Raw genomic sequence first — 15435 nt, forward strand, 5'->3', positions numbered from 1 at the left:
GGTGCAGCGCCGGCACGGGGGCCGTTTAGGAAACAGCCCGGTTTGGCCTGGATGTTGACAGACGGGCGGCAGAACACCGGCCAGGTGAGGGCTGCTGCCAGGAGCTCTGCCACAGCCCTGAAACTTGAGAACATTCTCACTTCATCCGAGGCATGAAAGGTCCCTTAAGAGCACTGCCCCTTTAAACACACACACACACACACACACACACACACACACAAAACGGGAAAGTGAAGGACTTCATTAAGGGTGGAGGGTGTTGTGCGTAACCTCCCTCCCAAGGCTCCGCTGACCCGAGAATCAGAGACGCCCAAACTCCGAGAGTCCTCAGGGATGTGCTCCCCTAATTCTGCAGACGGAAAGGAGGCCCAGAGAAGGCGGAGCCTTGCTCCAGCCTCACAGGCAGGCCCAGAGCCCAGAGCCAGGGCCCCCGCCGTCCCCTGGAGCTCGGGGCCCTCCCCACCCCCCAGACACCCTGCCTCCCCCAGGACGGCTGCATCTCCCGCTCACGGGTTCTCCCGGGGGCAGAGCAGGGCACTGGGAAGACCTGTCCGATCGACAGACAGATGTGGCACCTGGACTGTTCCTGGCTCTTCTAAGCCCTAAATCCGTGCCCTGAGAGGGGAGGCCTCATCTGACCCCCAGGTGGGCTCAGAGGAGGGGTCGGTGGGAGAGGCTGGCATGGGCTGTGCCTCCCAGAGCCCCACCCTGCTGGGCAGCGGAGATCTGGATCCCGGAGCAGCCTCCTGCTCTGCAGCCCTGTCCATCCTCCTCAGCCCTGTGGCTCCACCCGAGAGCTGTCCGTTGTTAGCCCAGTACAGACCTGAGCACCCGGGGCCAGGCCTCACTGAAGCCCACGGCCAGGCCACGAGGCACATCCCGCTTATTAAAGGCCGTCCCCTGGACTGTGGCTTCCTGCCCCCAGCAAAGCCAGAGGAGACCCAACAAGGATGTGGTGGGGGCGTCCTCCGTGGGGCAGGGGGAGCACCGGAAGGGCTCCCACGCCCTGGGCTCTGGTGGCAGGCCCAGCTCTCAGCCACCAGGAGGACACTCCAGGAGAGCCACCAGGACAGAGGCGCGTCCTTGGGAGGGGAAAGGGGTGGTACCACCCCAACCCGGGGAGCAGAGCATCTCAAGCAGGGCCCCCGGGGTGTGGGGCAGCAAGTTCGGCTCAGACACAGCAGGCTGGCCCCTGCCACCCAGACAGCCTGGAGCAGAGCTGGGCCACAAGCCCCGGCTCCCAGATGGCCCGTCCTGGCTCATCCCGGGAGTTGGGAGCCCCCTGCAGGTGCCACCACATCGTGATGGGAACCACGGTCACAGTTGACATCTGTCCACTAATGTGCATAAGTGGTAGGATATTGAGAGTTCTGTTTGGGGCCAGTGTTAACGTTATCTGGTTCTCATCCAGAGCTAGAGAATTCAGGGTCTGCCAGGCTTCCTGGCCCCGCACAGGCATAAACTTCTGGGCTGAATCGTACCCCCAGAATTCCCACGTTGAAGTCCCAACCTCCAGCACCTCCGTGTGTGACCTTATTTGGAAAGAGGGTCTCTGCAAAACTCATAAGTTAAGATGAGGTTTTACTGGAGTCAGGTGGCCCATAGCCGATAGGACCGATGTCCTTATAAAAAGGGGAACTCTAGACACAGACACGCACCCCGGGAGATGCCACGTGAAGGTGAAGCTGAGGTCAGGGGATGCGTCTACAAGCCAAGGAAGCCCAAGGGTGGCCACAAACCACCGGAGTCTTGGGAGAGGCCTGGGAGGGCTTCTGTCCCCCAGGCCCCGAGGGAACCAGCCCTGTGACGCCTGGACCTCAGACGTCTAGACTCCAGGCCTGTTTGAGCTGTGATGCTTTGTGATGGTGGCCCTGGGGACACCCCCGCATCCGAGCAGCTGTTTGGAGGCCTGGCAGTCACCCTGTGTCCTCTCTGTCTGCACCTGTCTCCAGCCAGACCTCTATTCTGTGCCCCCAACCCCAGCCACTGAGCACTGGTGCTGGACGCAGGCCTCCTACGGATGAGCAGACCCTCTGTGCGGGTGGGGCTGGGAGCACAGAGACTCCCTGCTCCCACAGAGGGCTGACCCGCGCAGCAGCCACACACACGGCTCCGAACATGACCGGAGCCCCGTCTGCCTGGGCTCCCCACCTGTGCTGTTCATCAGCCTTCAGCGTGGGGGCTGTTCTCAGGTCGCCCAGAGGGCGTGGGCTCCGAAAAGGCAAGGCCCCGCCCAAGGGGGCCCTATCGAGACCCAGGAACGGAGGCCAGACCCGGCCCCGTGGGCCTCGCCCCGGTGGACGGGCGTGTGCCCAGTGACCAGCACGGGCGCCCAGCGACCCGGGAAGCAGGGCAGGCTTCTGCTCGTCCTGGAGGGCGGGAGGACTGTCGGCGTCCGTACACTCCCCCGTGGAGAAGCAGGAAGCAAAGGCCAGGCGGCTGAGAGCAGGGCCGTCGGGGTCTCCCCAGCCCCGGTCCTCCCCTGCGTTTGGAGGCAGCGATCACTGAGAGAGGATGCTCCCCCTCATCCCGATGACCCGAGCAGGGCCTCCAGTCTCCCCGACAGCAGTGGGCTAATTCCTGCGGGCCGTGGGAGGTCCAGGAAGGAGCGGGTCTGGGACTCAGAGCTCGGACTCAGTAAGCGTGAGCCTCGCCCTCCCCATCCCCTCCACCCACCTGCCCAGGCAGCTTCAGGCCCAGCCCACCTTTGGCCATGGCACCTGGTCCCAGGCTTGCAGACGAATCAGACGAACCCCAGTGACATTTCCTGAGAGGACTGCACCCTCCCTCCCACTCTCTGCTTGTCTTTCCCTTTCAATACAAGGACCCAGAGTCAGAAAGGCTCTCCCGGCTGCAGTGACCCCACGGGAGATGAGGTGGGGTCTGGGCTGCAGGGGACACTCCCCCAGCCTCTGAAGCACACTCATCCTGGCGGCTTCCACTGCTGACAATGGCCCAGCCCTGGATGTCCAGAACCCTCGACCCCAGACATTCCATCTGCAGAGGGTCCCTCGCCTGGGGCCGCCCCGTCCTCACACCCTCACGGCGGGCGGGGGGCAGCAAGCACCCGTCAGGGCTGGGCTGGCAAACCTCCTGTGCTCCTCGTGCGGGGTCCGACCCGAGCGCCCGCGCCCAGGGCCCCCTTCCCCACAGGCGGGCCGTGACTTCCTTCCCCAAGCCCCTGAACAGCCCGTGTTCACGCTGCCGAGCGGTCTGTGCTCTGCCTCCAGCAGGCTCCCTTCGCTTCCAGAACCACAAGGATGGCGGCTGAGGCCAAGGGCGGAAACCAGCCGCTCCAGACCGCAGCTCTGCGAGCTTAGTGACCGGGAAGGCAGGCTCTCTTCGAAGGCAGCGGGAAGGCCGTCGGGTGGAGGGCAGTGGAGTTCAAACCACCTGAAGCCACGCCGCTGGCCTCTGGGGTCTGCAGCCAACTCCCTCCCGTGTCACTTCAGGCCAGAGGTCCAGGACCTGGACGGCGCCTCCCAGTGCCCGGGCCTGGCCCGCGGGAAGCCGGGGGACGTGGAAGAGGAGGAGGAGGAGGACCTGGAGGAGGATGACGAGGAGAGCCTGGCCGGGAAGTCTCAGGACGACACCGTGTCCCCCACGCCCGAGCCCCAGGGCGCCTACGAGGACGAGGAGGACGAGGAGCCGCCCGCCCCCCTGGCCGTGGGCTTCGATCACACCCGAAGGTGGGCACCGGCCTCTGCGGGCCTCGCATGCTGGGCGCCCCAGGCAGGGAGGGGCCGAGCATCCCGGGGGCGACCTCCGTCGGGAGCCCGCCGTCCTCCAGATGGGCTTGCCCGCCCTTGCAGCGGGCATTTCTGCCGCAGGGACCTCTGTGTGCGGCCAGGGTGAGGCCAGGCCCGAGGAGAGGGGTCAGGGCCCCAGCCCCCCACACTCTCACACACACGTGCACACGCATGCACACTTACCCAGGCCTGGAAGCAGAGCCGGGGAGGGGAAGGCTGAGAGGGCTCTGGTCCTAGACCCGCGGCCCCTGCGGAAGACCTGCCCGTCAGGCCAGTGCTGTGACCTCTGGCCTCCTGCAGGCTGTGTGGGGTAGGGGCTGAGCCACCCCTAGTTTTGGGGGTTGGTGGGCCAGAGCCTCTTCCTTCATGTCCTGACTGCTCGCCACCTACCTCTGGCACCAGGGATGCTACCAGCACCCCCCTGCGGGAGGGGGTGGGCGTAGATCCAGGAGGCCCTCCGGAGATGGTCCGCTTCCTTGCACCCATGGGTCCTGGGAGAGGGAGCCCCGGGCTCCTCCAGAGCCACCCAGATTCTGTGGACCCGAGGCCCTCCTCCCATCCTCCATCCCCGGAGACCCGGGTGCCCTGCCTGCCGCTTGCAGTGTGTGTGCACGCACTCACCTCCTCCTGCCCTCCATCTGTGGCTCCTGCATCGTGTGACTTCTGTCCAGGTGTCCGTGTGTCCGTGTGTCTGTCTCCCTGTGCATGTGGCTCTTGGAGTTGCTGTGGCGTGCATGCAGGCACAGTGCCAGCCATGGGGCGTCGGAGAGGTGGCCAGAGGCCGGGCCAGCTAACGGCAGGCCCCCTCCCGGTCCTTGGTGCAGGTGTGCTGAGGAGCCACCAGGCGGCCTGTTAGCTTTGGAGCCGATGCCGACTTTTGGGAAGGGGCTGGATCTCCGCAGAGCAGCTGAGGAAGCATTTGAAGTTAAAGATGTGCTTAATTCCACTCTAGATTCTGAGGCTTTAAAACAGACCCTGTACAGGCAGGCTAAGAACCAGGTAGGTACCCGCCAGAGCCCACCCCCATCCCCCTTCCCAGGCTGGACGGCAGGCGCCAGCCGCGCCTCCTCCACCAGGGACAGCCCGCTTCTCACTGTGGCCGTCCCATGCCTGCCTGGGGGACTCCCAGGACCCACCGTGGCCCTCCTGTGCCCATCGCATCAGCTAGAGAGACCCCAAGTGACCCCAGTGTCCCGCAAACGGGCAGGGCAGGGAGAGGTCGAGGGCAGATGAGTACAAGCCGGACCCTCACCTGGGAGCCCCCCCCCCCCCACTGCAGTGTTCACGGACACATGGGTCACTGTGCTCACGCCCCCGGCGGGAGGTGCCCGCCAGCAGGTGTCCTGCCCTCGCGGCTGCAACGGCCTCCCTCCACCTCTGACCCGAGCAAGAGTGATGGCAGGCCAGGGGTTTCCTGGGGGATACTGCCCCGTGCGGGGTCACCGATTCCAAGCAGGAGCTGTGAGCGGGTCGGCGGGGCAACGGGCTGGCCCGGCACGTCTCACCCAGGCCCCTCGGTGTAGGTTCCGCAGGACCTGCCTCCTGCTTGTCCCCAGTCGGGGGGGCGGGGGTTTCACTCAGCCACCTGCAGCCCACCCGAGTCTCAGCGAAACCGTCTGTGTGTCTGTCTTTGTCTTCTTACTAATCCTGTCCGGAGTGTTAACGTGGGTGGGCTTGGTCTGCCCCTGCCTGCTCTGAGCAGCCGGCGTTCCGTCCACTCACACCCTGCGGACGAAGCCGGGCTCCAGGCGGCTTCCCCGAAATAGCTTTGTGCTGTCACTGTGGTAGTCCAAGCGGGACAGGCCCCACCAGGCAGGGCCTGAGCCTCGCTGACGAGGGTCTAGCAGTCCCCAGTCCCTCCAAAGAGCAGGGTGAATCCGTGCTGATCACGGGGGTGGGGAAGTTTCTGCAAAGGAGGGTGTGGCCCCGAGAGGCTGAGGGAGCCCCTGCACAAGGTCCCTGGCCATCCGGGCGTCTTGGCGCCCTCTGCACAGGGGCCCAGGGGAGGTCCTGCTTTCGCCCAGCCCTCCCACCGCCAATGCCTCCTCTGCGGGCCGGCCCCGCGCCCTGCCCTCACCGCACGTCTGGATCTGAGGCCAGTCGGAGGGTGTGGGAGGCCGGGAGGGGCGAGGATGCAGCAGCCTGGGCCTGCAGGGCCCTGGCCCACGCCGCTCACAGCCTGTCCTGTCTGCACCCTCGTCCTCTCCCCGCCAGGCGTACGCAATGATGCTGTCGCTCTCGGAGGACACGTCTCTCCACGCCTCCTCCCAGAGCCCTCTGGACGCTTGGCTGAACATCACAGGAGCCACACCGGAGTCTGGAGCCTTTAACCCCATCAACCACCTCTGACCGACCCAGAAGGGGCTGGGGTCAGAGTCCAGGCAAGGCCACCACGGGCCCCCAACATCCCAACAGGAATCCCAGCTGTGGAAGATGGAGGCGAGGGCCTGGGAGCCGGTGCGGCCCGGGGCCAAGTGGCCACTCCTCAGCACCTGTCCCCCCACCACAGTTCAGCTCGAACTTCTCCAGTGAAAACCCAGAACCCGGACATCCTTGGAAGGCTTCAGCTTCTCCAGGAACTGGCGCTGAGGACAGCGGCGCCCAAGGTGGCACAGCACAGGCCCATCGGGGCTCAGCGCAGGGGAGCTGCTCGTGGAGTCCACCCAGGGGCGAGGGCGGGATCCGAGTCCCGAACTGAAGCCAGTGGCCACCCCGGGCGCCCGCGTGGAGTCCCGGGAGGGAAGGGGCAGCTGGGTGTGCTCTGCAGAGGGAGTCGCCAGATGGTTTTTATAGTGAAAATGACCAGAACGGCCCTTTTGGTAATCTTATTGATGACAGAGTCTATTTAAGCATGTGGTTTTAAAAATAGACAGTATTTTTAAAAGAAAAAAATCACAAAGTGACTTGGAAATTGTTTTTTAAAAGTAATTTTGCATTGCTTTGAAATCTCAGCTTATTTGCAGACCCAGACCTGCCTGAGAAGCAGCACAGTGTTGGGAGGTGTTCTTTGTAGATGATGGAGACATTTTCTATCCCCGACCCTGTTTGTAAAGCCAAGGAGACGCAGGGCGCCCCCAGGCAGCACTGAGGGGGCGGGCCCACTCCTGCGAGCGGGTTCAGACTGTGCCCGGAAATCTTGGGTAGGGTGTCCTGGGCCGGCCCGAGGCTGGGGCTCGGAGATGTGCTTGTCAGTGTGTGACACGTGGTTCGTGCCCGTGGCCCCCACCAAGGCCCCCCAATTGTCTGGGGAAGGTCAGAGTGGGGGCTCGGTCCCCAGGGCAGAGGGGTCGGTGCCGCCGAGCCTGCAGCCACTTTCGGATCTGCACCCCCGCCCTCACCCACCCCCACCAGATGGACGGCGGAAGGAAGTGGGCATCCCGGGGGCCGCTGCGGGGCACACTCCCGTGGCTCCCCTGCTCCAGGCGGCCGAGCTCTGCGTGCACCTGAGACCCCGGCTCCAGGACACGACTGCCGCCTCGCTCCTTGTGTGGGTTCCTGGCGGGCGGGACCCGGCTCCAGAACGAAGGGCATCCAGACACGACCCGCCGCAAAGAGCAAGGACAGCGCAGCGCCGGCACCTCCCCGGGGACCGGCTGCTTCTCCACTCGGGTGGGCTTTAAATTATTCCCCTAGGGGCCAATTTCGAAGAGTAGTGTTTTTTCCCTGATGGAATTTACCTTAATCTGTATATAACTTGTAATTTTTTCTAATTAATTTCTTTTCTTATTTTATTTTTTCCTTAACAGTATTTTGGCATTAGACGTTCTTATTGTGAAGAAATGTTAATATAAGGATCTAGTGAAGGACCAAACCCTTGTAATAAGGTTGTGTGCTGTGTGATCCGTAACCAGGGGGCGGGGCGACTTTAATGTGCCAAATACCCCGCGTGCCCCCCGCAGCGAAACCTGCCGCCCCTGCCGCCCCTGCCGCCCCTGCCGCCCGTTTTCCAGACAATCACGTGTTTTTGTTAAATTTGAGTTTCAGTTGCATTTGCATTTAAGACAAGTGTTCTATTTATTTCTTTTAATGTTTGCAAGAAAAAAGAAGGGCGTCCCAACAAGAATAGAAAATAATTTGCCCAAGTTGCCCTTAAAAAAAGAGTGTGAAAATGCAAATGGTTGTGGTGCAGCCACGCATCCGGTCGCTCCGCCGGGCCAAGACAATCGTCCACCTGGGCCCGGGGAGGTCAGGCTCATTGCGGAGACTTGCGGTGGGAGGTCCCAGAGGGCAGCAGGTACAGACCTGCGGAGCCCATGGGGGAGAGCTTCGGCCTTCCCCAAATCCAATCAAGGGAACAGACTGAGAGCCCCGTGCGCCTGGGCGCAGGCTGGAAAGTCGCCCTCGGGGCGGCTGGAGAAGCTGCTTGTGGAGAAGCTGGCCGTGAGGCCGCCCCCGTGAGGATTCGCAAACACAGCTGCTCACACCCCCCCCCCAGAAGCGTCCTCGACCCTGCCCGCGCCGGCCGGACCCGCCTGGTGTGTGCGAGTCCCTATTTCCCCCTGATGGGGCTGGGACCCCTTTGAAAAGCCCACCTCGGACACCGAACCCCCGTTCTGTACCCCCAAATTATATGCTTCTTCTGCTCAAGAGTAAGGCGTGTGCTTCTTTTGCGACATGACTCTGTCCAAAACGGGACTTTTGGGCCAGCGGAGGCCCGAGTGTCTTCTCCCTGCGGCCGGCGCTTCCGTCCACCTCAGGGTTTCTCTGTTGGCCTCACGGCCGGTCCTTTCCAGCCCGTCTTCCTGAACGTGACCTCCTCTCTCTCCTTCCTTCCTTCCCCAAGAACCCTGGCTGCACATTTTAAGTCCTGTGTTTGCCCCCCAGGTGATTAGCGCAAGCCCAGCGGCCCCCGGCCCAGCACCGGGCAGGTTTGGGCGGGGTCTGTCCCGGGACCCCCGACAGAGAGCGTTACTTCCTTTGCCTGGTGCGTCAGCGAAGCTTTGCCTCAGAGCTTAGCGTTGCCCCGACCACAGCCAGCCGCCCTCCTGGTCCCTCTCTGCCCCCAGGCTCCAGCATCAGCCAGGGGACTGGGTGGGGCCGGAGACTCCCGTGATTCCAGCTTCAGAGGGTGGATGCAACAGATGGCTGTCTGGCCGCCCACTGTGTCCCTGGGTGGGGCCAGAGTCAGGACTCTAGACCAAGGGTCCCACTGGGCCAGGTTTGCCCAGGGCCAGGGCCCTTCGGTCCAGCCATGACTGTGTCCCTCTTTGGATTGTTGACAGTTACCCCCACGTAGAAATTCAAAAGGAGGCCGCCTCACCCTCCCCTCCCGCCCTGCAGCCCCCAGCCCCCTGCAGGCCCTCACCCTCCCCTCCCGCCCTGCAGCCCCCAGCCCCCCGCAGGCCCTCACCCTCCCCTGCTGCTTTCACGCCCGGAACAGGAACAATCAAGTTGGGCCCGGGGCCAGCCAGCCCTTCACGACTAGGACCCAGGAGCCCCTGATTCCTGCGTGCGGTCCCGCATCCCACTTGGGACCCTGGGGTGTGGGTCAGTGGATGGGGTGACCCTAAGAGACTGCCCAGCCCACGTGGCGTTCCTGCACAAGTCCAAGAACGCAGCCAGTCCGTCCAGACCCGGATCGGCCCAGCTGCTCTGCGGCCCCAGAGCCTGGCCTGGGAACCCGGAGGGCCCGTGGCCTCCTCTGTCCCCGCTGCTTCCTCAGTGAGCGTCCGCAAAGCTCCTACCCGAGTACTTATCACTCGTATCAGCCTCGAAGCCTCGAAGCACTGGATTGTGGTGCCCCTCGCCCCTGACCTTGTACCCCTGCCCCCGTCCCCCTGCCCAAGTGACTGAAACCTACTGAGCTATATTCACTGTGCTGTCTTGGGGGGTTGGGGGGCGGCGAGGGGGCAGCGCCCCCGGGCAGAGCTCCCTGCGCTGCTTCCCCGGGGTGATGGACAGGGAGCCGGGCCCCTCGCTCCCCTCCCGGCTGGGGACGCGAGGACACAGCTGCTCCTGGTCGGTGGAGGTCAGCCGGGTCTCAAAGCCATGAAACTGTGTCTGTAGCGACGAGCGATACTGTGACTAAGGCGTCCTCGCGTTGTTCCAAGGAGCGCTCCTTTTCTCCTGCCGTCCCGGTGTTTTTTGTTTTGTTCTTTTCTGTCCCTGATTCATATTACCACTTTTGGAAAAAAAAAAAGAAAGAAAGAAAAGAAATGAAAATGAAAAGGCAGCTTGAGTTTCCAAATGTGCAATTCACTTGTGAACAAAGCAACGCGAAAGGTCCTTTCCGTGTATTCTGCGTCCTCGCTGTCTCTCCCAGACCAGGGACCCTGAGCCCCGCGTCGCAGCGTGTCACTGAGAGTGCAGGCGCACACACGCTGGTAAGACGCCGAACCCAAGCGTCCGCGTCGTCCTTCGCCATTGCAGATTTGGCTTCGTTTTTGTTTTTTTCTTTTAGAACTGTATAGCGTTGAAAAAGAAATCAAATGTACATGTCTGGTTTTCATATAACGTTTTTTAAAAAAAAACAAAAACATTGAGAAGGAGGCTGATGTGTGTCCCGTGTCCCCCGAGTGTAAATTGCTTGTTACAAGTAAACTGTGCATGACGTGTGTTTAGCGGCCATCATCGTGTCTGTTTGTGGAACTCTGATGAAGAGGAAAACCCCGTAGATGCACTTACTGAAGACGTGATTAGGGTCTGCGTCCTCGAGGCCAGGCGTGCGGACTGCCGAGGCAAAGACACGCCGCTTAAACGGCGCGGGGACCTCAGTGGGAGGAGAACGGAACACAGACACGCGGCGTGGGGGTCATCCGAGAGGGATTCTGCTGGTTTCACTTCGATGCTTGTGAGGAAGACAAATGTACTTGTGTAGAGAAATCCCTTTAAGATGAAGCCTAGGAGAAGCTGATTTTTGAGGTTGATGCTGTAGACTAGGACTGTACACCAAATGTAATCTTTCCGATGCTACAATGAATTTATACATGAGATTGATATGCAATAAATCTGTGTGCTTTTCTAAGCCTCCGTGCCTGTGAGCTCTGCCGATGGAGAACACGGCCCCTGGGGTGGGAGACCAGACTCCAGGCTTGGGGCGTGGCTGGTGGTGAGGCTCCCCGGCGTCGGTCAAGAGCCCCGCGTGACAGGCTCCAGCTCCAGTGCACATGAAGCCACCCCCCAGCACCACCACCGGGACGGGCGCCCTTAACTGCTCCCGTTTTCCAGAAAAGAACAAGTTCCAAGAAGGCACCCCGTGCCCTGGATGGCCTGGCAGTGAGGGTGGTGGTCTCCAGGTGCGCCCTCCTCCAGGTGTGCCCATCTCCAGGCATGGCGCCCTCCAGCTGTGCCCACCTCCAAGTGTGCCTGCCCCAAGGTGTGCTTACCCGCAAGTGTACCTACCCCCAGAGCCTGCCCCCATGAGCTCTCGTCCATGGGGTTTCGGGGGTGGAGGAGCCCATCCCATTCGGCCAGTCCCAGTCGGCCCCTTCCTCGGGGTGGACCTGCCCATCGGCCCGCTGTCCACAGCAGCAGTCCCCGCCTTCCTCACACCACCCCCAGCCAGGGCCTGAGCCTGCCCCCGGGTGCCGGCCAGGTGGACGGGGGCTGAGCACATGCCTGGGTCTAAGGGGAGGCAGACCCAGCCCCCGCAGGGCGCCCCTACTTTTGAGCACCCAGGCATTCCTTCTTGAGGCCCACCTGCCTCCACAGGGGGCCTGCCCCCACCCCAACCTGATTCTGCTCTAACCAAGAGGACTTGAATGATGGTTAAACCTCAAAAGGCGAATGGCACGTCCCAAATCAGGAGACAGCCAACGGGGAGCGCCCCAAACTCTCTTTCTGCTGACACAGAGGGTAACTGGTGTCACTCAGGCGTCCCCTAGCCCAGCAGCCCCTGGGCCAGCCTCACCTGCCACATGCAAGTGGTCCTCCTCTGCCCCGGGTCCCTGAGCCTTTCCCGGGCCCCCCACCCCCCGCCACACGTGCTGGCAGACCCCCAGCTCCTCACACACGGGCATGTTCAGGGCACATCCTGCCTGGAGGCAGACACACCTGGGGGGTGCCAGGTGGAGGGGGCTTGTCTGAAAAACCCTGAGCTGGGGGTTTCGGGGTGATGGGGGGGTCCTCCCCACACCAGCAGCTTTCCAGTCGAGTCAACATGGGAGGCTGGACTTCCAGCTGCTCCAAGTGGGTCTTCCTTTGGAAAGCCCAGCATTTAGTGACGTTTCTGTTGCCTAACACCTGCTCACTATCAAGACCACCACAGCTGACTCACCTGACCAGCCCCACAGATAACTTCTCACCTGGCCCATGGCCCCAGCCTCCTCTCCATCCCTGAAGCTCCCTGTCCCGCCCCCTTTCCACGCCACCCTCACCCACTCAAGCCACAGGAGAGAGCTCCCCACTTCCCAGGACTCCCCCACCAGCGGCTGATCCTCCCAGCGGCCACTCCCAAAGTGGTCGGACAAGATGCCTCTCTGACAAAACCCACCCACGCCCCAGTGGAGCATGGCCCTCCCTGAGGTGCACGAGGCAAAAAGAAAACAAGCTTATGTGTCAGAAATTGGGCGGCAACCCCCTTCTCCCCACAGCTTTAGAGTTCTCCCAACAGACCACGTCTCAGCCCCCAAGACATACAGGGGCTCCTGCATGTGTAAATCAGAGACTATCACATGCACTGGACTTGGGGCTGCGAAGATGGAAAGTGCCCTGATTTACCTCTCTGTCCCCAAAGACTGGCTCGAAACACACTCAGTAGAAGGCAGGTTGCACAAACAAATGAGGGAACAAATGGATGGATGGATGGATGGATGGATGGATGGACGGATGAATGGATGGAGGGATGGGTGGATGGATGGATGGATGGATGGATGGATGGATGGATGGATGGACAGATGAATGGATGGAGGGATGGGTGGATGGATGGATGGATGGACGGATGAATGGATGGAGGGATGGGTGGATGGATGGATGGATGGATAGACAGATGAATGGATGGAGGGATGGGTGGATGGATGGATGGATGGATGGATGGACGGATGAATGGATGGAGGGATGGGTGGATGGATGGATGGATGGATGGACAGATGAATGGAGGGAGGGATGGGTGGATGGATGGATGGATGGACAGATGAATGGAGGGAGGGATGGGTGGATGGATGGATGGATGGATGGACAGACAGATGAATGGAGGGAGGGAGGGAGGGATGGATGGGTGGGGTGGTGAATAGATGGAGGGTCTGCTATAAGGGCCCTCACGCAACCTATAAGGATTCTGGGACCCCCAGTGCCTCTGAAGGGTCTAAACAGGCTCTGAGGGAAATAATCGAAATGGAATGAGCCTGGGGTCCCCTAAACAGAAGTGCCCAGTAGCCACCAGAGAAAAGAAACTACCGTCAATCTTGGAACAGGACCCCCAGCCCCAAACCTGGGGCTCCGAGTCTTTCTGCTTTCTTCACAACAGCAAGTGACGTGCATGTCCCAGTGCCAGGGTGGCTGGGGGCAGCTGTTTAGAGTTCAAGGTGATTTCCTCGCTGGTGTGACGATGTCCGTGAGACCTGACGCCCCTCATCCGACGTGGGCTTTGCCGGGAGCGCAGGGCACAGAGACACTGGGAAGGCTTCCCTCTGGGAAACAGACTCCTGTTCTCCAGGACGGATGATGCAGGATGATGCAAATCACAGAACTAGTGAATGGCCGCACCTCCAAAAGTCATGCTCAGAGATGGAAGGTCGCCTCCAGCAGGGCCCACCCCGCCCTCCCCGAGCTCCTGTCGCGGGTGCGGTGGGGGGCCGGCCCTCCCAGCTTTGTTCAGTGCAGCAGCCTTTCTCTGTGTTAGCCCCGAGGGGAGAGGAGCAGCCTCAGGCAAGAGCCCATCGGATAAGAGCCCTATTGTCTGGGGGACCCGAGGAAACGAGAACCGAGACACAAGGACAGGCCGACAAGCAGACTCTGTCTCTCCGGAGCCCAGCTCTGTGCACAGAGGACGAGGAGAAGGCTCCATTTTGGAAACAGGGGGAGAAATTCAAGAGGAGGAAAATGTATCAATGAGGAATCTGTCTCCTGGGAAAACAGATGCTTTTGAATTCCTCTTCACATTCATTTTGGGCCAAGGGAGCCTGTCGGTTATTGGCAGGGAAGCTATTTTGAAAATCATTGACTTTATTTCTCCGGGCAGCATTAAGTCTTCCAAAAATCATTAAGTGTCCTAATTTGGGGTAGAATGGCCAGGCGCAGGCTGGCTTTCGTGGGGACAGAGGGACAGAGAGTGGTGCCCAGGAGAACAAGATGCTCAGAAGGGGGTTCTGGGGTGGGAGGGGCTGCCAGCCACAGCCGGGACCGCGGTTCCCAAAAAGGCGCCGTGCTCAGCGCCGCCCGGCAAAGTCCTCCCCAAACTTACACCCCGCTCAGGAAAGGTAGTCTGCTCCAGAGCTCCAGGGCGGAGAGGGAGGAGGTCCACGGTCACAAGATGGGGAAGCCGAGCATCAGCGGGGGGCCCCCCAGGGGGCTGGGCCCTGCCCAGAACCCCAGGGGAGGGAGTTGGTTCGTCTCTCCGGGGACCCGGCTGTGGCCCCCCAGGACCCCAGAGCCCACCCAGCCTTAGAGCCGGTTCAAAGCAGGCGCCAGCCTGGCAAATGCAGGGAGCAGAAGACACCAGCACCGCGAAGATCTGCACCCCATGTTCTCAGTGGTTTTGTTCATCGTAGTCGAGCCGGACAGAACACATATGTTACCCACCGGTGAGCAAGTGTGTGATCTGTGGAACTAAAGGACACACACATATGCACAAGAGAGCAGGCAAAGGCCATTTACCCCGAGCTCGATGTGGCAAGGGTGTCGGCCACCATCACTGCGTTTGGCGAGACCCCAAAACAGGCAGAGGAGTTGAGGGGCTTCATGGTGGAAAAGGGGAGGTTCTGGCTGTGCCCCGATGGGGGCTGTGGGCCTGGGGGAGCTGTAAGCACTGATGAGAATTGGGGCACCCCGTGGGACTGACTGGGGGCACAGTGGGATTTCTCTGTCTGGTCCTGAGTTGGGCGCAGGGACAAAACCTAGGGAAGCTGCCTGAACTGATGAAGCCTGGCTGTTCCGGGCCAACTGATTCAGGGTTTCTCGTCTGGTTGCCTGAGCTGGTTCCCATCCATCGTGGGTCGGGGGTCTGAGTTCTGCTTTACGCCTGGCTGGCCGTTTTCTGTGTATTCGGTCTCTGAAGACAATCTTCGGAGGAGGTCCACGGAAGGAAGACCCCACCTCAGTAAAGGAGCAATGGCTTACATGCGGCCAGAGCGCCCACCAGCGCGCGGGGAGGAGGCTGCGGGCGGCGTGATGCCCGAGCGCAGGGCTGGGGGGCAGCCCCAGGGGTGTCCAGGGCTGGGAGCAGGGGGAGCGGGATGACTGCAGAGGGCCTGAGGAAGCTGCCTGGGGGGACGAAGTGTCCCCTATCCTCACTGCTCTTACACAACTACTCAGTTGTTAAAAACTAACTAGAGGCAGGCTCATTACACACACTCACCTGATTTTTCAAAAAGTTTGTCCTGCCCACCCTCCCTTTGCTCAAAGTCTTGGAGGCCCTGGACCACCGTAAGGCACTTCCAGCCCAGGCTGGCGAGGCGGGTCCCCACCCCCACCGTGCCTGCCCCCTTAGGCCACCCAGGATGGAAGAGGTAGCCGGGCAGGAGCAGAGGGGCCCATGTCCTGCCCGGGCCCAGCTCGCGGGCTCCCAGCTCTGCCTCACTGCAGGCATCTG

At 61.5% G+C, this 15435-nt stretch overlaps 1 protein-coding gene across 3 annotated transcripts in view; it reads left to right on the plus strand.

Moving 5' to 3' along the window:
* Window positions 1-9892, plus strand: part of PRDM16 (PR/SET domain 16) — a 310820-nt gene extending 300928 nt beyond the window's left edge. For 2 of the 3 annotated variants that reach the window (XM_032494990.1, XM_032494991.1), the window contains exons 15-17: window positions 3453-3689; window positions 4574-4748; window positions 5964-9892. In XM_032494990.1, coding sequence (XP_032350881.1) covers window positions 3453-3689; window positions 4574-4748; window positions 5964-6098 — 547 coding nt within the window. In that variant the 3' untranslated portion in view covers window positions 6099-9892. The remainder of the gene's footprint in view (window positions 1-3452; window positions 3690-4573; window positions 4749-5963) is intronic. The other variant, XM_032494992.1, reaches the window with a different exon arrangement.
* The last annotated feature ends 5543 nt before the right edge of the window (window positions 9893-15435 follow it).

Source organism: Camelus ferus, chromosome 13 (assembly GCF_009834535.1).
Source record: "Camelus ferus isolate YT-003-E chromosome 13, BCGSAC_Cfer_1.0, whole genome shotgun sequence".
Lineage (NCBI taxonomy): Eukaryota > Metazoa > Chordata > Mammalia > Artiodactyla > Camelidae > Camelus > Camelus ferus.